This window comes from Grammomys surdaster, unplaced genomic scaffold (genome assembly GCF_004785775.1).
Source record: "Grammomys surdaster isolate TR1022 unplaced genomic scaffold, NIH_TR_1.0 239, whole genome shotgun sequence".
NCBI classification, from domain to species: Eukaryota; Metazoa; Chordata; class Mammalia; order Rodentia; family Muridae; genus Grammomys; species Grammomys surdaster.
Window position 1 is genome coordinate 9,421,051 of NW_021604684.1, and position 21,995 is coordinate 9,443,045.

Here is a 21,995-nt window from a genome sequence, read left to right on the forward strand (position 1 = left end):
GTCCCACGAATAGCTCATGTTACCTGGACCAGGAATAAAGGAGAGAGACGGGTCATAAATGTGTGACTGGGAAGAGTAGAGGCCTGGCTCATGGGTGACATTGCCGGTCCCTCTAACTAGAGAATCTTGTCCCCTCAGTTGGCTTTGAGCGCCTTGTGTGCAAGAAGGGGCTCTACTGCTTCTGCTGCCACCATTACCAGCTCAGTCAGGACTGACAGACAGACAGATCACTAGAATTTAACCAAAGAGAAGAGAAGGAAGGACTTAAGACAGACAGCAGGAAAATGACAGAATGTGGACTGCTACCCAGGCCTCAGTGATTTCTACCTCCCAGAGAGAAGCATTTGATTGGGAGCTTGCTTATGGTTTCAGAGGATTAGCCCGGTATCATCATGGCAGGGAGCATGGCAGCAGGCAGGCAGGCATGGCGCTGGAGCAGTAGCTGAGAGCTCACACCTAGTCTGCAAGCTGTAGACAGAAAGAGAGATGGGGAGACTGGGCCTGGCATGGGCTTTTGAAACCCCTATGCCCACCACTCAGTGACACACCTTCTCCAACAAGGACACAGCTTCTAATCTAGCTTCTGATCATCTAGTGAGCTGTCTGTGTGGTAAGACTGACAGAGTCCCGGTTCTTACACCCACACACATACACACACCTGGAGCGCCTTCCTGGGAGCAGACGTGGATGCAGACTGACTGTCTGATGCAATCACTATTTCATCGTCATCTTGTGGGGGAGCAACTGCTCATCTACTGTTTGCTAAGAGATTGAAAACGTAGGAAAGTTTAGAAATGTTTCCAGGATCCCACAGCTGGAAACCGGAAGTACTGGAGGAGGACTCTGGCTATCTACAGCCTTAAGCCTCTCTGACATGATTCATCTTAAGCATCAGGCTCAGGTAAACTGTGTGTCAGTCTTACACGGGATATTTCTTTTCCATCAACTGGTTGTGTGGCCACAGCCAAGTCTCACAAAACCTCTCTGACCCTCACTTTATAGATCTTTAAAATGAGAGGCCTGGGCTAGGTTATCCAAATATCATCTTCATTGAGTACGGTTCATTGGGCATCTGGCGTGTGCCTTGGGTTGAAACACGGATAGCTCATCGTCCACAAATATCATCTGGTCAGTGCTTTGGAATCCAAAGTTCTTGAGGGTGTTAATGAACAGCAGCACTTCTGACCACAGCACACAGTACAGCAGTCGTTTAATGAGTGTTGGCTACAGGCACAGCAGAACCTCACCTAGTCCCCTGAGCCCCTGAGGTTGGGAGCCCTCCAGTTCTCACTTATACAGCAAAACCAGAGCTCAACACAAGTGCAAAATTAAAGTACAAGAATCCAAGGACTCATTTTGAGTTAGACCCAGATTGCCAGCCACTGGGTGAGACTCTGCCCTAAAGCTATTTATCATTTGCTGCAGGACTGTCCATCCCTCGCCTCTGTTACCTTGGAGGAAGCAGTCCATGTTTCTTAAGTGATAAAAGGCTTTCCTATAATCAGTATAGTTCATAGATGTTTGCTGGCATATTTTGCAGACACTGAAACTTGCATTGCCAGGGCAAAGCACCTGAGTCCTTGCTAAAACGCCAGCTTCTGGGCCCTGGTTCAGGTCTACCGAGTCACTCTCTGGCCAGGGAGACCAGGAGTCCACGTTTCCAACAACCTCAAAGTGTTACTCTAACTAAAAATCAAGGTGACCTGCTGACCTGGTGGCATACAGTTTGTCATCTACATTCTACAAAGAAGCCTTCTCTCTAATTAAATTCTCTCTCTCTCTCTCTCTCTCTCTCTCTCTCTCTCTCTCTCTCTCTTTTGGGGGGGGGGGTTTCGAGACAGGGTTTCTCTGTATAGCCTGGGCTGTCCTGGAACTCACTCTGTAGACCAGGCTGGCCTCGAACTCAGAAATCCACTTGCCTCTGCCTCCCAAGTGCTGGGATTAAAGGCATGCGCCACCACCGCCCGGCTCTAATTAAATTCTCTGATGGTTAAAATCCCTGTGATAGGAAAATCCCTCATAGAAGGAACACATTTCTGAATTCAATGCTCTTAAGAAAGAGCAAGCTTCCTGGTGTGAGCACTATTGCTCTGGAAGAGACTGGTACTACTGGCTAAATGGTTCTGTGTCCTTGGGTATATATAACATCTTCTCTGGGAGGTGATCCCTGCCGGATAACCACTCTGAGTGCCATTTTCTCACAGTTACGGCTGTGATGTTTTGGTAGGCTGCCTGAGAAGATGGCCATGCAGAGGAAACCTCAACCTCTTAGAAAGAGTCTCATAGGTAAAGCGGTCACGCAGCACTGTCAGCGAAGAGGGCTTGGAGAGGAAGCCAAGCATTGTCGCTGCTGCTTTCCCTCCTGCCCTGGCCTCCAAGCTGATTGATTGAGTTGAGGTACAATAGGAGCTGAAAGCCACCAGAGTTAGCTTTGAAGATAGGTCCAAGGCCTGTCCCTGGCATTTACATCTCTTCCCCTGAGCTTCTATTTCCTCTTTCCTAGGTCAGTGGAGGTTGTCATAGTCATTGTTCTGTTGCTGTGAAGAGGCACCATGACCAAGACAGCTTATAGAAGGAGGCATTTAATTGGGAGCTTGCTTATAGTTTCAGATGATTAGCCCATTATCATCATGGCAGGGAGCATGGCAGCAGGCAGGCAGGCATGGCGCTGGAGCAGTAGCTGAGAGCTCACACCTAGTCTGCAAGCTGTAGACAGAAAGAGAGACGGGGAGACTGGGCCTGGCATGGGCTTTTGAAACCCCTGTGCTCACCACTCAGTGACACACCTTCTCCAACAAGGACACAGCTTCTAATCCTTCCCAAACAGTTCCACTGATTTGGATGAGCATTCAAATATATGCGCCTATGGGGGGCCATCCTCATTCAAACCACCAGAGGTTTAAACGAAATAATGTGCAGTTAGTAGCCAGCAGAAGGTGACTGACCAACCCCAAGGAAAAGCCTTGCTCATTTACAGCAAGCTGAACTTTCTCTCTGGGAAGCAGAAACCACTGCCCCCTGGGTAGCAGTCCACACTCAGTCATCTTCCTCCTGTGTGTCTTAACTCCTTCCTTCTCCTCTCTCTGGTTGAATTCTTGTGATCCATCTCTATTTGGCAATCAGTCCTTTAGGTCTTGGAGGGAACCTCAGTGGTTCCCTAGCTTGTCCAGGTGCCCTGAATTTAATTCACAGCAGGAGGGAGAGGAAGTACTTAGAAGTCAAGATGTCATGTTCAGGATCCCATCAAAGGCAGGAGAGAAACAGAACACGCCTTGCAGAGTGTGGTACTAAAGCCCATATCTTAACCTCAAAGAATTCACTCAACCTAGTTGCTCCTAATTAGAAATGGTGACCAAGCTGTGTTCAAAGCAATAAATACAAGTACCACTTCTGCAGTAGCCAGAATGATGTTGCCCTTGGGCACTTGCATGGGGACTGGAAACACCTGATTATCTCAAGATATTTTTCAAGGGGACTACGAGATCAAAGAAACATTTCTGTGGCCTTTTTGTTGTTTGTCAGGATCTCATTGTGATTTCAGACAGGTCTCTAGCTCCCGGGGCTCCAGCTATCCCCTTGCTTCCGACTCCTGAGAGCTGGAACTTCGGAGGTGCACTGCCAAGCATAGCTCAAAACCATTTCCGATAATACAAAGACACGTGTCCCTTCTCCGTACCCCTTCTGCACAAGTGTGTAGGGGCGGTGTCTAGGGGCATGTGAAGACAGCAGTCCCTCAGTCTGCTGGGATGAGTGTGTGTCCTTGTGGTGTAAGGATCTCTTGGTTTAGCCTGTCATGGTGGTGCACACCTTTAATCCTTTTGGGAGGCAGAGGCAGGGAATCTCTGAGTTTGAGGCCAGCCTGGTCTACAAAGTGAGTTCCAGGACAGCCAGGGCTATACATACATATAGGTTTAATTGTTATTCAGCATTGATTGGCACAACTCACAGAAACCAGAGCTTCTAGAGATCCTCAAGAATTTCTGAAAATATAAAAGAATTTTGAGACCAGATAAACCTAGAATGTCTGGTGTAAGGCTGTTCTGCCCAAGATGCTGACGAGCAGGACAGCAAGGCTGCCCTGTTTTATTTACACAGTGACTCTCTCCCTTGTGAATGGTTAGGTATGAATATATCAGTGGGAGGGGGGGAGGTGAGAGGGGGGGAGAATATGAACATATGAGTAGATTCTACTGAGACAGTCCCTCTACTAATTTTGCTAATCCCCAGAGCAACCAGCTTGACACATGATGTCCAGCAATGTTTTGAGGTCATCTCAACTGAAATCCATGTATTCCCTCAGGTCCAGCAAGGTTTCTGATTCCTTGGGAAGAGATTTCCTTCCAGGCAGTGGAAGTTTGGGTCTGGGGAAACTTAAAGTGTCCCTGCTCTAACGAGGAAAGCCTACCACTCACTCAGATCCTCATCTCCTGTGGCACTGGGGACTCAGGGTCTGAGGGCGACAGCTCTCTTCCTCTGCAGGCTTGGCAATCACAGCTGGGAAGCAGTGGGTTACACCCACTCCTTTGAAGCTGTACAGGTCCCTCAGTTCTGCTGGCCTCTGGACATCCTGGAAAACAGGTCTCTCTGCCAGACTACTCAGAGCCCTGGTGGTGATGAGTTAGAAAGTGCTCAGAAAGTGGCTAACACAGTGCCCAGTGACTGGAACACTCCTGAGGCAGTGGCCCTGCCTGGATTGTCAACCTTGGTTCATTTGCTCCAACTTTGGGTTAATGCCTAATGCCACAGAGAGATGACATTGCTACCTGTCCCCAACAGTGACAGTGTACAAAAGGTGTCTGAGGGACCTAGTTTTGCCCACATGTAGTGGGCATCCAACATAAGTGAGGTGAATTCCAGAAACAGTAAGTGCAGCTGAGGCGTGGCATAGGGAACCTTCACAGCTTCTCTGCAAGGTGTGCTGTGGTTAACCCTTTAGAAAGGAAGAAACTGGGTCACAGGGAAGGTAAACAGCTTGTAGAAGGCCCCATAACCTCGAATTGAACCCACTATTCTGGCCCCAGAGTCTCTAGAGCGAGGATCCTCCTAGTATGCCCAGGTTTCACAGGCTCACATCAGCACCTCCTTGCCTCCTCGGGAGGAAAGAAACTAATGCATCTGAGAGTTGGGTCCCAAGCAGAAGTCCCAGCCCTTCTAGTTGCTTCTGTGTGTCCTCTCTGTCTTAGTTCCTTTATCTAAAAACTGAAGTGATCCCAAAACTTACCTCAAAATCATTGGTAGGATCGAACAAGACACCGAAAGGCAATCTAGTTCCCTGACTAAGAGAGCAGGGTAAGAACTCACTGGAGATGCTCATAGCTATTTGTATTTAACTTCCCCAAGTCTTCATCTCATTTCTTATATAATGGTAGATAAATGCTTACTAGCATAATTTATAATAACCGTTCAACACAAGTTACTTTGTACAAGTGTCTGTCATAAAGCGGGCCTATGCTACTGCTTCAGTGAAGCTGGCCCTTGGCCCTAATGCAAAAGAAATCTTATATGGGACAGAGAGATGCCAGTGACATAATGCCCTTGGCATGCTCCTGTCATTAAAGGACTGTCTGCTCTGAGATCTTGCAATTCACTGGGGTCTCTGACCTGGGGCCTTATCAGAAACACAGAAACTCAGCTCCCGCCGCAGACCTCCTGAGCCAGAATTTGCATTTCAGCAAGAATCCAGGTGATTCTTGTACACACGTAGGATCAAGATGGGCCGGTGTGCAGTGTGTAGGTGGAAGGGGCATCCATGATAGCTTTGGGTATGGAGTAGGAAGGGTTAATGTTCCCTTTGGCACAGGAAACAGAAGGTTCCAGAGATTGAACCATGTGGATGATGAAACAGGAAGGCTCCCTTCCTGCCTGTGTTCTGGGCAGCTGGGGACTGACTGAGATATGTTCAGAGCCCCTGGGCCTGCAAATTAGGCTGAGGCAAAGGAAAGCCAATCTGCTTTGTTTAGGGTGGCCTGAACTCACAAGTACACGTGAAGGCCCTGTCCTCAGGCCAAGGCAGTCTGAGGTCTAAGGCACAGTAGGAAGGCTGGAGGAAAGCCACCTGGTTTTAAGTAGGGCCCTCCCCAGAACAGTTGGTGACCAGCCATGGGAGAGCTGTGTGTGGGTCCCTGAGTCTCCCTGGTAAACAGGGCCTTGCCTTCTGGCCCCTGCTGCCGTAGCCTCTAGCGGGCATGGACAGAATCTAACTCAGAGCCTGCCTGTCTCTCCTCAGTGCTGGAACAGCTAATCCCAGAGCTCACTGGGCTCCTCAGCCTCCTGGACCATGAGTATCTCAGTGACAGCACCCTGGAGAAGAAGATGGCTGTGGCTTCCCTTCTGCAGAGCCTGCAGCCCCTCCCAGGTCAGCCCTAAGAAGTCCCAGTTACACAGACAACAAGGGTAGCACTCACCCCATGGTCTATATAAGGGGATGTCTAAGCCTCAGGTTAGCCTCAGATAACACAGCAGGTTCTAGGCTGTGACCGGGTATGTTTATCCACCAAGGCCCCACCCCTCCGCTGAAGTCTTGGCTGTGTTGTATGTCCTCCTCCAAACCAGCCCTCCACAGACTCACACAGAACATGCACACGCATATTCACCACCATAATTCACAGCATAACACTCTCTCATACATAATGCACCCTATATACCACACATGACACACAGTAAGCAGTAACATATGCTATATATACGTATAGCACGTTCACGTATAAACACATGCTTTGACTACACCATAATATATACGTGCATGTACAGCATGCAGTTGCGAATAGATGTTCACTCCTGTGGACTCTCTGACACACTCATCCTCATAAGTTAAAACAGTACCCACCACTTCCCTCGTGCCCCCTATAAAATCATATACATTTGCCTCACTGCCTACCCAGCAACTTGCCTCAGCCTCTCTGAGACCCCCCAAGTCAGCATACAGTCTCTTCATAACTAACAAGCTATATCCCAGTCTTGTGGGGCTCCCGGGGTGTGAAAGATGAGGTTGAAAGTCACCACTGGTAACTCTGAGCCACACTGTCCCCAAACAGACTATTCCCTGCTGCCTCACAGGATCATTGTTGTAATGCAGGGGACAAAGATGTCTCCTTACTGGGACCCTTCTTCCTTGACATCCCTGCACTGCCCTAGGACTCCACCTTTGCATGTGGAGTCAGAGCTCACGCTCACATTGACAGTGCAAGCAAGCGGAAAGAGGTGCATGAGACTGCCTTCCCAGCTCACGGTAGTTTGTCCCCCTCCCTCAGCAAAAGAAGTCTCTTACCTGTACGTGAATACTGCAGACCTGCACTCAGGGCCCAGCTTTGTGGAGTCTCTCTTTGAAGAATTTGGTAAGTTCCCTCTTAGCCATGAACCTTAGCCATGAACCATCCCTCTACACACACATGCACACATGCATGTACACAAAGATGTTCTGTGCTGCTCTTGGCTTTCACACTTGTGCCCTGCCTGTAGTTCTGCCTGAATCTGTAGGTAAGGACTCACCCCAGTCCCCAGGAGTGAACGTGCGAGCCAGACAGCACAGCCCTTACAGCCATTGCAGTCCATCAGTCATGGCCGCCGAGCCTGGCTGAGAGATCCAGCCACTCAGGAGGATGTAGGAGCTATGACTGGGGAGGGTGGCTGCCTGGGCCTTAAAGCAGCTATGCTTTGAGAGAGAGGGTGCCATGTGACCATCACAGAGAAGAAAGCACTATTCGTCTAAGGAGAGAGGTATGGTCTAGGGGAGTTTTTGAGACTACAGTCCCTATACAACAGACATGGGAGCTCCTCCCCCGATCCGTGCAGGAAACCCCATGCCTCCATCTCATACCATCAAAGACCTCCAAAGCACCTCACAAAGATAGTCTACTGTGGTCTCTCTCTGGAAGCCAGGCAAGAGACAGGAGGTTGGCCAACCACCAGAAGATGCACCAGGCACTCTGTCAGCTGCTTCCTTGGGTTCCTGATGATGGAGGAAGTTGGGCCTGGTTTCACAGGCAGGCCTCCTGGACCCCCTAAACCCAGCCATCTTTCCCCTCTACCGTGTTTGTCCTTGGTTTTCTCCATAGACTGTGACCTGGGTGACCTTCGGGATATGTCGGACGATGGGGAACCCAGCAAAGGGGCCAGCCCTGAGCCAACCAAGAGCCCATCTCTGAGAAGCGTGAGTTCTACCCCCATCTAACAAGGGTGAGGGAAGCTCTTCCTGTAACCCCAGAGGCCACTGCAGCTGTGAGACCGTCTTCTCTCCATGGTGATGGTTTGTGAGTTTCAGCATGGTGATGGGCAGATATAGTACCATGTGGACATATCACTGGCCGGGGACATGCTTACAGTGGTTCATGCAGAATAGGGAGGCCCAAAGGACTTCGCCACCCTAGCCTCAGGTTATATATACAGGCGAGAGGGAAAGCACTGGGCTTGGAGATATGGGCTTCTGCCATCCCCGCTGCTCTGCTGGGAGGCCATGAGCAAAACACCTTTCTTAGAGCCTGAGTTTTTCATCCTTACAAAGTAAAGGATTAGATCTAGTGTTCCCAACCCTGGGACTACAGCTAGGGACATGTCAACCACAGAACCTTAGCATCACCTCTGTCACAGACAGGTACTAGTTACTAACTTGCTAGGCTTTTCATGTGCCTACAGGAAACAAACATATGTGGCACACATGCTATTTTACAGATGAGGCTCAGAGAGGGCAGGCAATACACCTAGTGACCCACAGCAAGTTAAGGACTGCGCTGAGCTGAAAAGCTGAGGTTTCCTGACCCCAGGTTTCACTGCTCAGTCAGTTATATACCTCGAGTTTACTTGTTCCCATCGCTCCTCTTGCTGTGGTAGAGCTCACACTGGTGTTAGAGAACTGTAGGTGTACATACTCACAAAGCACCACGGCCGTTCTGGGCAACTGCGGAACTCTCAGGCATGACCAAGGAGCTCTGACACTTGCAGAGTTTATAGAAGTGGAGCAGCACAAATAGGCCTTCAGGTTGCCAGAGTCTATTCAGTGTGGTTACGATCTGCACCAGGCATAGCAGCACATGCTGTAATCCCAGCATGTGTGTGTGGGGGGGGGGGGGGGGGGGCGGGGAGCACTGCAGTTCAGGGCCAGCCTGGGCTACATAATGAGACCTCAGAACACAAGAACAGCTTAGAGCTTCACATTCTGACTGCTTCCTCAGAGCCCTGGCCTCCTGTCCACCCTACCAGCCTCCCTCCCTCCCTCCTTCCCTCCCTCCCTCCCTCCCTCATGTCACCTCTTCCCCTGTGCTGTGTTCACAGCCACCTTGTGTCACAAGCCCTATTTGTTCCACTGCAGACAGCTGATGTGCCTCCACCCCTGCCCAACAAGCCTCCGCCTGAGGACTACTATGAAGAAGCCCTTCCCCTGGGGCCCGGCAAGTCCCCCGAGTATATCAGCTCTCACAGTAAGTTCCGGTCCCCTCGTGGCTCCTAGGATTCCCTCTCTGAGCAGCAGGAGGGCAAGAGTCACTGCCCCACCAGCTCCATCACCCATTCCTGGGAGGGGCTATCCTGAGCTCTTACTCGTGGAACCAATGTCATGGCTTAGCAGCTTGGCTTCTATCTCAGGTCTGTGTGGCCTGAGAAAGACTCTTGTCTTCTGAGGATCTCAGTTCCTCTGCTCTTGAAACAAGGAGGAACAAAACCCATTCATAAAAGAGCATTAGGACCTAAGTGACAACCATTAGATGAGCCCTGCTTCTAGTTCTCTCACCTCTTCAGCGTCATGGTTTGTCTCTGTGTGAGCATATGAATGGGGCTTATTACCAAGTCAGCAAAGCATAGCATGTGACCCATGGCCCAAACCAACCTCTTAAGTTAGCCTTAAAGGAGAGTCCTTGTTCTTCTGCTGACTTTCCCAGTGTACAGCATCATTTGCGTGAGGATCAGGTGGAGTCCCTTTACCCAACATAAGGACTTGACATTACACAGGGAAACTGTGGGTTTGGAAGTCCCAGCATGCGCAGCTGCATTTGTAGATGGCAATGTCAGTGGTCCACTTCCCAGCCTCTCTGCAGCACAGCAGAGCATTCTCCACCCACCAAACTGGAAATCAAGCAGGTCTGCTGCAATGGGAAACAAACTTACATGGTCCATGTAAATGGCACAGTCATGGAAGAAAAGCAAGCACAGAATACTTCACAAACATGATTTCGTTTGTTTGGGGTTTTTTTCTAACAGTGTATATACATACGTTCATGCATTGGTTTTAGCAGTTTTTCTAGGACACACACAAGAACTTAGTAACAGGATTATTTTTTTATGGGTAATGAATAAAAATGCCCAGGTGGGATACTGGGCAGATAACTCAGGGACAGAGCCTTTGTATAAAATAAATTAATAATAATAATAGGCAACTGTAATATATAATTTGGAAACATACTATTTGAGCCAGTTTGATGACATCCACTAGAATCCCAGCTACTAGGAACCTGAGGCAGGAGGATGGTGTGAGACCGGGAGTTTGGGACCTCTTCTCAAGAGAAGATAGTAAGGAAAAGGGGGAAGAAATAGTAAATGTGTGTGGAGGGAACGTGTTCTTTCACTCATGCTCTTGTATGCTGGTATTTTCCCAGGCAAAAGGTTTTCAATATGATAAAATAGAAGATTACTGCCACACTGTTTTTGAAAAATGTCCAGCTGTGCATTTAGCGTTACTCGGCCACCACTGCTCTCTAATCCCCAAGCATTTTCATTATCCCCGAAAGACGGCCCATGAAGCAATGAAGCACAGACCTTCCTCGTTCACTGCTTCTCTTCCCCGATGCCCCAGCTGCTGCCAGTCATGTAGCAGCTTTTTGGCAATATGGCTTCGTCTGTTTTGGACATTTCATGTAGATGTAATCATCTGACACATGACCTTTCTAGCCTGGCTTCTTTCACTTAGCATAGCATTTGCAAGGTCCGTCCATGTTGGAGTGTGCAGCAGAGTGGCTACCTCTATGGCCGAGCCCCTTTGCTAAGGACATGGTGCATGCAGCCTGTCTCTCCATCAGACATTTATGCTGTTTACACTTTTTGCCTGTGGTGAGGTTGGACCAAGTAATCTGTGGCCTTCTTCAGCTCCTGAGTTTCCAGTTCCGTGTCATAGAGGTGAAGGAGACAACTTTTCCTATCTTGTCCATTAAGGGCAAAGAAATAAGGAAAGGGAAAAGTACTTGCAGGGCCTCAAGTCACATGTCAAGAGCCATGACTAGAAGAGGCTCCCTAACCTTCCCAGAGAGCTCACTTCCCTAGTACAACGCAGAGAAGCTCCCTCCTGGGAAAGCAGGAAGGGAGGGCCTCAGGAAAGACCATGGACCCAGTCAGGAGCGAGTCTACAACCAAGCCAGCCAGTCACAGTGTTCTTCCTCCCGCACACAGCATCCAGGCATGCCTGGTGTTACAGTTTTGCCCCCACATGCCCCATTTCACCTGCCACTGATTCCTCCAGTCAACCTTGCAGGTCATGCTGCCAACACGTAGGCCTCAAAGAGGCAAAGGCAGGCTCGGAGCCTTGCTTGGCAGTGAGCTGAGCATCCCGTAGCTAGGGACTTCGGTATGGCTTTCCTCAGGAAACAGATGGACAGGAGGGACGTAACAGCCCAGAGCGAGGCTCTACAGAGCAGTGTCGTGAGAGAGTGAGCTGGCCTGTGTGAATGAGGGTATCCGGCTCAGTCCTGATCCAAGCTCAGCCACTAGCAATCTCTTTGGGGCCTTTGCCCAGTGTGTAAAATGGAACCAAAGTCTACCTTTAACAGCAGCAGGTACTCCACCTGCAGTGTGGAGCGCAGAGCTAAGACAGAGGACATTCTCACACACTGAATGCCAATGGGAGACGAGAGGAGAGCCCTGTGAGCTGTGTCTTGAGGGGTGGGGAATAATTCTCTGATAAAAATGTAAGAAGGCACACGAGAGTAGCCTGGAGGTCTGACAGGGTACTTTGTAGTGATGGATATGTAAGGTTAAGTGGGAAGTCAGAGCATAGGGCCCCACACCCAGGCCGAGGCCGCCCTGAGTCCCCACTCTCTATCCCTGGGGCTTTTCCAACCCTGCTTCTGGATTCTGCCCTTATTTCTATAAGCTCAGCTCTTTCTGACAACCCCACAGATGGCTGCAGCCCAGCACAGTCGATCGTGGATGGCTACTACGAGGATGCAGACAGCAGCTACCCCACGACCAGGATGAACGGAGAGCTGAAGAACTCCTGTATGTCCTGAGCAGCTGCTCACACGGCTGTCCTCCTGAAGACCTGACTCTTGGCATGCACACACCCACCCAGCAGCCCTTACCAGGCTGAGATCACCAAACAGGCCCCAAAGCACGTGATCTCTCAGTGGGTTGGGCTGAAAGACAATTGGAGTGGGACTCACTTGAATCTTACCCAAGTTCAGTTTCCTTATCTGTCCTGGGGATTTGCTGGCTCACGAGGATGGCTGGGGGACAGTGGCTGTGGATGGCGATGAGGTCAGAGCAATAACAGGAGTTTACTGAGCAGTTACTGGTATAAGACACTTAGGCAAACATTGTCCGTGTCATGTGAAGTAGAATCTGGTATTTATCATGACCACGTATCGGTGAGGAACTCCCAAGAAGGGAAACCTCAAAGACCCCATCACACAGGCCAGTCCAAAGCAAAGCTTTTGAGTAAGGCCTACACTCCATCCTTGTCATTCCTCTGTCTTCTAAACCCCGGGCCCAGAACAGGCTGCCTGCCAGGATTAAGAAGGGCCTTTCCTGGGGGTGGCACAGTGACTGAGGGTCCTTTCTTCATGACACCCACAGACAATGACTCTGACGCCATGAGTAGCTCCTATGAGTCCTACGATGAGGAGGATGAGGAAGAGAAGGGGCAGCAGCCCAAGCACCAGTGGCCCTCAGAAGAGGCCTCCATGCACCTGGTTAGGGACTGCAGGATATGCGCCTTCCTGCTTCGGAAAAAGCGCTTCGGGCAGTGGGCCAAGCAGCTGACGGTCATCAAGGAGGAACAGCTACTGGTGAGTGATTCATTGGAGGCCTGTGTGTGTCTTTGCATGTCTGAGGGTGTAACTGGCCTCTGCACAGAACCTCGGGTCATGTGATACATTAGATCTTTAGCACACACATGCACACATGCACACACATGCGCACATGTACCCTTGAAAGTCATATGGAGGCTCACCTACTTTTCACCTAGTTTTTTTCCCAGAATTTTTTTAATTTCCTATAACATTCATTGTTCTTTGTTATGCAAGTTAGTCTACTTACTCATAAACTAGCTCAGTATCCAAGTACTTGCCTAACATGCATGAGACCTGAGACCTAGAATTCAACCCCCAGTACCATATACATCTATACATACATACATACATACATACATACATACATCTCACTAGGAAAAAAAATGATTTAAAAAGAAAGATCTCTGCTTATAACCCCAGCTCTCGGGAGGTGGAGGCAGGAAGATTTTCATGAGTTCAAGGCCAGCCAGGGCTACACAGCAAGACCCTGGAGAGAGACAAAGCAAAAGAATGAATGATTCTGATTGACTAAGAGATAATCAAGATGGCTCAGTGGTTAAGATCATGGGCTGCTCTTGGAGAGGACCTGGGATAGATTCCCAGCACCCACATGATGGCTCACAGCCACTTGTATCTCCAGTTCCTGGGGGATCTGACGCCCTCTTCTGGTGTCCTGAGGCACTGCACAGATGTGCACAGACAGACAATGCAGACGAAACACCCATAAACATAAAACTAAATAAGACACACTCCCTGTTCCCACTCTTGTTCTCCCCCATCAGTTTATGCCACAATCCCTTCCTGCGTGCACAAGGGAACACTAGTACTTCTCCAGCACAGAGGGCTCCTGCTACGGTGTGTGTAAATGTTTTTTTTATCTCACACGCAGTCCCCTCCTCTTTACTCTGTTTCCTTGCTTTAGAGCATATATGGTTCCGAATTTTATCAGGTACCTGTCTCTGCCTCTCTTGAGTCGTGTGATGTTCCTCTCCTCTCTCGCTATGATGAATTAGGCGGCTATTTCAATGCTAAGCCACACCTGTGTTCCTAGAATAAACCAGTAACGGCCTCTGTGTTGTATAAGCGGCTAGATTTTCTTCGCAAGATTTTTAGCTCTGTTATGAAAGAAATCAGACTTAAGATTTTTCTCTTTTAAATTTTTTTTTCATTTATTTATTTATTGAGGGGGTGGGGCACATGCACCGTGGCAAATGCGTAGCGGGCAGAGGACAGATTGCTGGAGTTGGTTCTCAGCTTCCACCACGTGGGTTTTGGGGGTCAAGCTCCAGTGTCCAGGCTTGGTAACAGATGCTCTTACCCACTGGGCCGTGTTAACCTTTTTTAAAGCTTTTAGTATCATAATCACAGGTTTTGCTATATGCATCCATGCATGTATAGATTTTGCTCATAGTCCCCTCACTCACCTCCTCATCCCACTTGAGCTAATCCCCTCCCACTTCCAACTAGCCCCTCCCACTGCTTTGTATGTGTGAACCAGTGTGCTTACCTGGGATTGCTTACAGGAGCACAGGCCCCTTACCGGTGTATACACTACTGAAGGGAATGTCTCTCCCTCCCCCACACCCTCCGCCCAGCAACCATTATCCCATTTTAGATCCCATTTTTATCCCATTATAGATCCCTCTTTGTAGCATTGTGGTCGAGATTAAGGCCGGCCTTATTATAGGAAAGCCTGCCTTTCCAAGGCCAACACTGCATACCTCCCGGAGATTCTCTCAAGTTCTGCCTGCAGCCCTTTGAGCTGGCATCCTCCCAAACCAGCCTATTTGTTCTCTGGTTCTTCAACCCACATGGTCTTCCTAGTATTGTGCTATAGTCTGCCTTTTCCTCATGGACAGCAGTGCTGGAAGCTTCCCAGAGACCCTCCCCCCTTCCTCGGGCTTCTCGCTGTGAGGTATTGCTCACAGTCGGACTGGGTGGGGACCCTTCTCTGTAGGTGAGGGTTTTCTGCAGAAGGTTCTGACCCTCATCTCTCCCTGTGCAGTGTTACAAAAGCTCCAAGGACCGACAGCCACACCTGAGGCTGGCACTAGATGTCTGCACCGTCGTCTATGTGCCCAAGGACAGCAGGCACAAACGACACGAGCTGCGCTTCTCCCAGGGGGCCACGGAGGTGTTGGTGCTGGCTCTGCAGAGCAGGGAGCAGGCCGAGGAGTGGCTAAAGGTATCCCACAGAACACAGGAAGCTACCACCCTGACCTCCCTGCCTTCTTTCTTTCTTTCCCCAGGCTTGGGGTCCTATCCTTGGGGGGAAAGGGATCCAGGTGCCGAGTGCATGGCTCATATCAAGTGGGCCTTGGGTATTCACAACCGACAGACCTCATATAGGTGGCCTATAATCTTCCAGTCATTTAACTGCCCTATCAAGCATCCTACTGTTTGCCCAACCTACACTTCCGGAACAGTGAGCTTCGTGCCTTTGAAGACTGATTTTATCATTAGGCCTGCCAGTTAGCCCCTTTCTTGTTTTTAGATGGAAATGTCCATTGCTGTAATGTCCACTGGAGGCCAACACCTTTATAGTGTCACAGACCCATGAAGCCATGTATTAGTCACTTTGCACCATGGAATGTGCCAAAGGCCTCGTGTTATTACTTACGTTCCAAAGTGAGTAAAGTGAGGCCCACGGGACTTAGTGTGACTGCCAAGGATCACAGACTTAGCATCAGGTGCCTGAGGCTGGGATTGGAAGCTAAGTAGATCTGCTCCAAAGTAGGCATGGCAGTGGCATCGTGATGGCAAGGGACTTTGGTGGTGCATGGATTTGAGTTCAGGTTCTAGAACTAAACATTTGCTGGCTGTGAGGCCTCCTGCAAATGGCATTCCTTCCTTCTGCTTTGGTTGCCTCAGTTTAATGGTTCTTTTAAGGATTCAACACAGCTGTTGGTCCTGTGTCTGTCAGGCAGTAAGTGGTGGTGGTGATTGCAGTACTACCCTGCCCCGCCCCCAGCCCCAGCCCCGCCCGCAGCCCACCCTTCTCACCCCCCCCCACCCCATCCCTGTCCTTTGCAGCAGACCTCCCATCCCTCTGCTGACTGGACACTGTAGTCTCCCCTCCTACCTTCCTGTTGGAACAATGAAGCCGAGCCCCTCCTTTTAGCCCCTTCTCCTCTCCCTTCCTTCTGGTGATAACCAGCTCTCCCAGGAATGTTTGGTAGTCTCCTCTCTACCTCTATGTCCCAAGGGGAAGGAAGGAAGAGAGCTTCCTTCTGGGAGCCTCAAGCTTCAGGCTCCTTATGAGTTGGAAGCTGGAGCCTGAGGCCCAGGATTCAAAGGGATCTACTTGGCTATCCTGGTCCTCCGTAGCCTAGCCCAAGGCTTACCATCTGCCAATCACATCACATAGCCTACTTTGAGTCTGGCTCTGCGGCCTCCTCCCAGAGCCTTTACCTCTCTGAGTCAGTCATCTCACCTGTAACTGGGGAATCACAGACTGCTGTGGGGATAAATGCTGCTGTCTGGTTGAGCATCAGATGGTGCCCTTTTTGTTACTGTTGGTTTGGTTTAGTTTCATTGTTTTGTTGTTTTGTTTTGTTTTGTTTTGTTTTGTTTTGTTTTGTTTTGTTTTGTTTTGTTTGAGACAGGGTTTCTCTGTGTAGCCTGGCTGTCCTGGAACTCACTCAATAAACCAGGCTGGCCTTGAACTCAGAGATCCACCTGTCTCCTGAGTGCTGAAATTAAAGGCATGCACCACAACCACGCCCAGTTAGATACTGACTCTTCAGATTGCAGTGCCTGCATGATTTTTTCTTCAACCTTGAGTAAGGGACTCAGTTTCCATGTCACTGAAAGCAAGGTGATGACCCCAGCCACCTGGAGGCTACGATAAAAGTCCTAGCTCTCACAGAAGCAGGCCCTGCACCATTGTGAGTCTTTGAGATTCACACCAGTCTCCTCCAGGGTCTCCCTCTCCTCAGGCAGCAGAAAGCAGTGTCCTTAAGGAGGAGGCAGAAAGCTCTTTCTGACAGACTCGGACACATCCACAGTTCAGCCCTACTCTGCCTCCTGGTGGCCCTAATCCTCTTCACAACAGTCTTGATCCCACAAACACCAGCAGCCAGGCTTCTGTCCCCAGAGCTGTGCACCTATTCCCAGCTCTGTGTCTTCTTCACAGGTTATCCGAGAGGTCAGCCGACCCATTGGGGGAGCTGAGGGCTTGGAGGTCCCCAGATCCCCAGTCATCCTGTGCAAGCTGGATCAGGACAAGGTATGTCTGTCTCCAGTCGTCTCCTCTGGGTAAGGTAGTGGATACTAAGCACAGGCCACAGACTCACAGGCTGGTGGTGAACACACATGCGCGCGTACACACACACACACACACAAACTCGTCTGTGACATCATACAAGCTTAGCAGCAGAGTGGCAGGTGCTTGTTAGTCAAACCTTAGTCTCTGTGACAACATTCCTGCCATAAACAACTAAAGGAAGTGAGTTTTGTTGTGGGTCAGTGCCCAGTCTGCCCACAGGCTGTGCTGCAGGCCTTGGGCGAGCCTGGGCATCAACAGACTCTATTGCAATAGTAGGACTAGGTGGGAAATGTGTAGGCAGGCAGTACAGCTCTCCTCATAAAAGACCGGAAGCAGATGGGAGGCAGGAAGGGACCGGGTGTATCTTCTCTCAGGACGTGCCCTCCAGAGACACCTGGCCTAACAAGTTCGACTGCCTACCCTCAGTTTCAGATAGTTTAGCCATGAGTAAATGCACTGAAGGAAGAGCCCTTAGGATCCAGTCTTTTCTCAGAAGCCCCACTTCTGGAGTGCTCGTGTTAGAGACAGATTTTCAAAAGAGAAAGCTGTATCATCAAGCCCAGTAGTAAATGGGGACAAAGCCAGGGTTTAAGCCCACGAAGGCTGGCTCTTCAGGACTCTGCTTATGGCAACAGAGCACCTCAAACAACCACTAGGCAAATTCTATAGAGAGACTCCACCCATACCAGGCCCTATGCAGAAACCAATATGACCCTTGACCCCACTAAGTCAAGTCAGGCAGACATGAGCCAAAACAATCACAGTGCATTGTAACTGCTACTCTGGGTACAAGCTAAAAGAGACAGTTCCAGGTTCCTGGTGTGTCAGGGAGACGTGCTTTTGTCTCAGAGTTTCAGGACTATTCCTACGGAAGTGATGCTGTGAGCAGCAAGAGCAGAGAAAATGTGGGTCTGAAGGTAGACCATGTGGCTCAAGTTAGAGATAGAGAACTTGTCCACCTGGTCCTGCACAGGGATGGGAGGTGGAACTGGGAGCCTGGGATGGCTGGAGTACGGGGGAACATGGGTGCCTATGTTGAGCCTTAAAGAGTAGACGTGGTATAATTAAGCCAAGGTAGGCGGAGGGCGGGAACAGTAGAAGCAAAGTCATGAGGTCAGAAAGACAGCCTTGGGGTTTTGGTCTCAGGTACCTAGTGAAGGGAAAGTCTAGCCCTGTCCACACTTGGCCTTTGCCAGAAGTAAGGGCTTTAGAAAACAGACAGTGACACTGGAAAAGGAGCGTGGCTGTGCAGATACACACCCTGGTGTGACCTCTGGTGCAGGTCAAGGCTCTATAGAGCACAGTGGACAAGCTGTGCAGTGGAGTTCTCTGCTGTGGTTGCGTGTACAGGGCGAGGTTGGCTGATATGCTCATGGTGGTCTTTTGGGTGGAGGAAGAGCCAGGATGTTGTGTTGGTGGGGGGGTCTCTTTCCATGGGATCACCAGACTGAAATATCATCCCTGAGTTCATTTACAAAGCGCCCCCAGCCTTCCTCCGTATTTGCTTCTCATCTTGAGGGGAAAGCTGCTATAGAACAAATGGGGCCATAACTTTTATTTCAAACCCTACAGACAAGACTCCTCATGTTTAGACAGCTCATCCTCTTCCTGAGAGGCGCCTCCCCAGAGCACAGCTCTGTAGAGACAGAGGGAAACACCTCTCTCGTTCTCACGGCTCTCTAGTGCTAAGTTTATCCCAATCATCCCTGGGCCTGTTCTAATGGATCTTCCTCAGGACAGGCTGAAGAACTGTTGTTGTACCTTCTTGAAGGAGTGGGTATCATTTTAACACTGGCTCAAGTCTGGCCGGGTCAAGTCTAGCTTCTTGAAACAAAATCACAGCGAATTACGTGGGTGTTGTTAGAACTGACTCGTTGGCCTCATAGGTTCATGGGCTCCAGGCCTCTGGTGCTTCACTGCAGCTTTCTCAAGTGAGTGTAATTGACATGAAAAACAGAGCCTTGGGAAGATGTATTTTTTCCCCCACAGCTAGTAAGTAATGGTAGCACTGTGATTCCTCCCATCATTTCTGTTACCTCTGTTGTAGCATATGACTGTATCGACGAATCAATGAAGGTATGATTGCTTCACAGTTGATATAATGAATTAAAAATAATAGACTGGCCAGGCAGTGGTGGCGCACACCTTTAATCCCAGCACTTGGGAGGCAGAGGCAGGCGGATTTCTGAGTTCGAGAGTTCGAGGCCAGCCTGATCTACAGAGTCAGTTCCAGGACAGCCAGGGCTACACAGAGAAACCCTGTCTCGAAAAACCAAACCAAAAAAATAAAATAAAATAATAGACTGGAAGCAGTGTGTGTGTGTGTATGTGTGTGTGTGTGTTGTGTCTACATGCACACTCGTGCGTGTGTGTTCCTTTATCCTCTCACTCAAGGTGGAATTGTAATGGACTCTTCTGATCATTGGGGTCTTATCTTGACTCCTTTGCAATCATCTTCTAGCTCATCCTTTTTCCTCTATGCTATCACCTTGGTCCATCCCTTTCTGAAACTTAATCCTGACCAGCTTGCCCAGTGGCTCTTCAGCATCCAAGGTTGCCCCCTCTTGTCCATCCCTTCTGTGCTACTGGATTATATTCACATCCTACTTAAATGCTTGCCTAGATCCCTGTCACGTGCCAGATATAGTGCGTACCCCAGGACATTGCTGTCAATGCATTATGATGAATGACCCTACTCCCCCAGTAGAGTGTAACCTGAAGACATGGCTGTGTCTCAAGTCAGTACCACCTTCCTGATCATATTGGTGTGGTGTCAGATACGTGATAGACATTGCCTGGGGAACTGGAGGAAGACTGGGAGGATAAGGGACTCCTTCTGAGAGTCCCCCTCATGTGAGGCTGTCTATGTCCTTCCCCAGAGGTTGTCCCAAGAGAAACAGAACTCAGACTCCGACAGCCTGGGCATGAATGACAGCAGTTCCACTCTCGGCCGCCGAGAAGCCTGTGAACATGGTAGGAGCTTCCAAAAGCTTCCACTAGTCCATGCTGGAGAATGTCAGAGGTGGGAGGGACTTTGCTACAGGTCCACAGTGGCAGAGCAGATCTTAGGGACCAGAATAAGGCCTCTGGGCCTTTTATGTCTAGTAACTATAGGCAGGTTGCAAAGGCTTCTGGGAAAGCCAGAGATGGGTAGAAGTGGGACCATAGCCTCCTTCCCCATCCCCTGTGATCCACTCGTGTGCCACCAGGCAAAGGGAAGAAGAACAGCCTGGCTGAACTTAAGGGCTCCATGAGCAGGGCCGCTGGCCGCAAGATCACGCGTATCATCAGTTTCTCCAAAAAGAAGGCGCTATCTGAGGACCTGCAGACATTTTCCAGTGAGGACGAGGTTCCATGCTGTGGTAAGTACTGACTCTGAGAAGAAGGGCGGTTCAAATTCTTGAACCTGACTTCTGGGGCTAATTCCAGGGAATTCCCCATGCCTTAGTTCCTGCCCCTTTCCTCTGGATGGCTAGACTCCACTCAGTCAGCATCCATGGTTTGTGTCTCTTCACTCTTGTGGGTGAAAGGATCGCCTAGGAAAGGAAAAGCAACTGACCATCATATCTCTGATTCCTGTGAACCAAGTCAAACCACTGTCTACCTCTAGGCCTCGGTTTCCCAGCTAATAAGAGATAGGAGTGAATTCACAGCATTGAACATGCAAGGTTTTCTGGACACTCAATTGTAGTACAAATCTGTGATTCCAGAACCTTGGAAGCAGGAGGATCAGGAGTTCAAGGTCAGAGGTCATCTGTGTCTACATAGTAGGTTTGAGGCCAGAGGCCAGCCAGGAGTACATGGAACCCTATCTCAAAAACAAACAGTAACAAAGGTATATAGATTGTGGTGTATATGTAGCTTATATCCTGGCCTTTATAAACTAGAGAAAGACAAAAATTTACATAAAATATATGACTGCTGCTTTCTGTAGCTGGAAGGATTTTTAACTCAGTGTAGGGGAACTCTTTGTAGACACTGGAGTTGCTTGCTTTGAGGGTCAAGCACCTTGAATGGCAGAAGTTTCTGGTTTATAGACATGTACATATACATGTAACTGTATGTAGATTACAGCCTAGTCTGGTAAGGAAATTGGGATTTAAAATATTAAATACTTTTAAAGATAAATGCACTTTAATAAAAGGTGTCTCGTAGAGAAAGGGTTCTTTGGTCCATACAAGTGCTATGGTTCATGTACCATAACCCAGTAAGAGAATCACCTGTTTTAAAGCATATGAGGGTGCGTCCAGTGGAAGAGCACTTGCCTAAGTCATGTGAGGTCCAGGGTTCCATAGCGAAAAATAAGATCATTCATTTTGGATATGCAGAAGTACTCTGCTACTTTAAAAGCTATGGTTATAAAGAAATATTTCATGATCATTGAATGGTAGAATTCTCTAGTCTAAAAAAAATTGCTCAAAGGAGATTCTAATTTCATCTGTGGTCAGCTGTCTGCTCAGGTTTAATAATCCTTACTGTGGCTACATGGTGGCGTTTCTACATTCGGCCACTAGGTGTCAGCATCATGCATCGTTTTCCATCTTTCAGTAACATTTAATTTGGGGGAATGAAGGGGATAGTTGCAGCTTTTGTACTTCTTATCTAGTAGTGATGGCATTTCCATCACACTTGGTGTGGTCCTGAGGCTGTGAATGGATGCATGAATGGTGTTAACAACATGCACTCATAGCTAGGCTGCTGAGACGCAAAGAAGAAGATAGATACCTAAGGTGCCAGGCCTT

At 49.2% G+C, this 21,995-nt stretch overlaps 1 protein-coding gene across 1 annotated transcript in view; it reads left to right on the plus strand.

The window, feature by feature from the left end:
* The window catches only part of Afap1l1 (actin filament associated protein 1 like 1), a 58,609-nt gene that overhangs the window by 22,516 nt on the left and 14,098 nt on the right, over positions 1–21,995 (plus strand). Inside the window, exons 2-11 of the mRNA XM_028774202.1 lie at positions 6,227–6,355; positions 7,251–7,334; positions 8,055–8,149; positions 9,305–9,413; positions 12,097–12,195; positions 12,772–12,983; positions 14,992–15,171; positions 17,122–17,214; positions 20,133–20,226; positions 20,463–20,615. Of these exons, the coding sequence (XP_028630035.1) occupies positions 6,227–6,355; positions 7,251–7,334; positions 8,055–8,149; positions 9,305–9,413; positions 12,097–12,195; positions 12,772–12,983; positions 14,992–15,171; positions 17,122–17,214; positions 20,133–20,226; positions 20,463–20,615 (1,248 nt within the window). The remainder of the gene's footprint in view (positions 1–6,226; positions 6,356–7,250; positions 7,335–8,054; positions 8,150–9,304; positions 9,414–12,096; positions 12,196–12,771; positions 12,984–14,991; positions 15,172–17,121; positions 17,215–20,132; positions 20,227–20,462; positions 20,616–21,995) is intronic.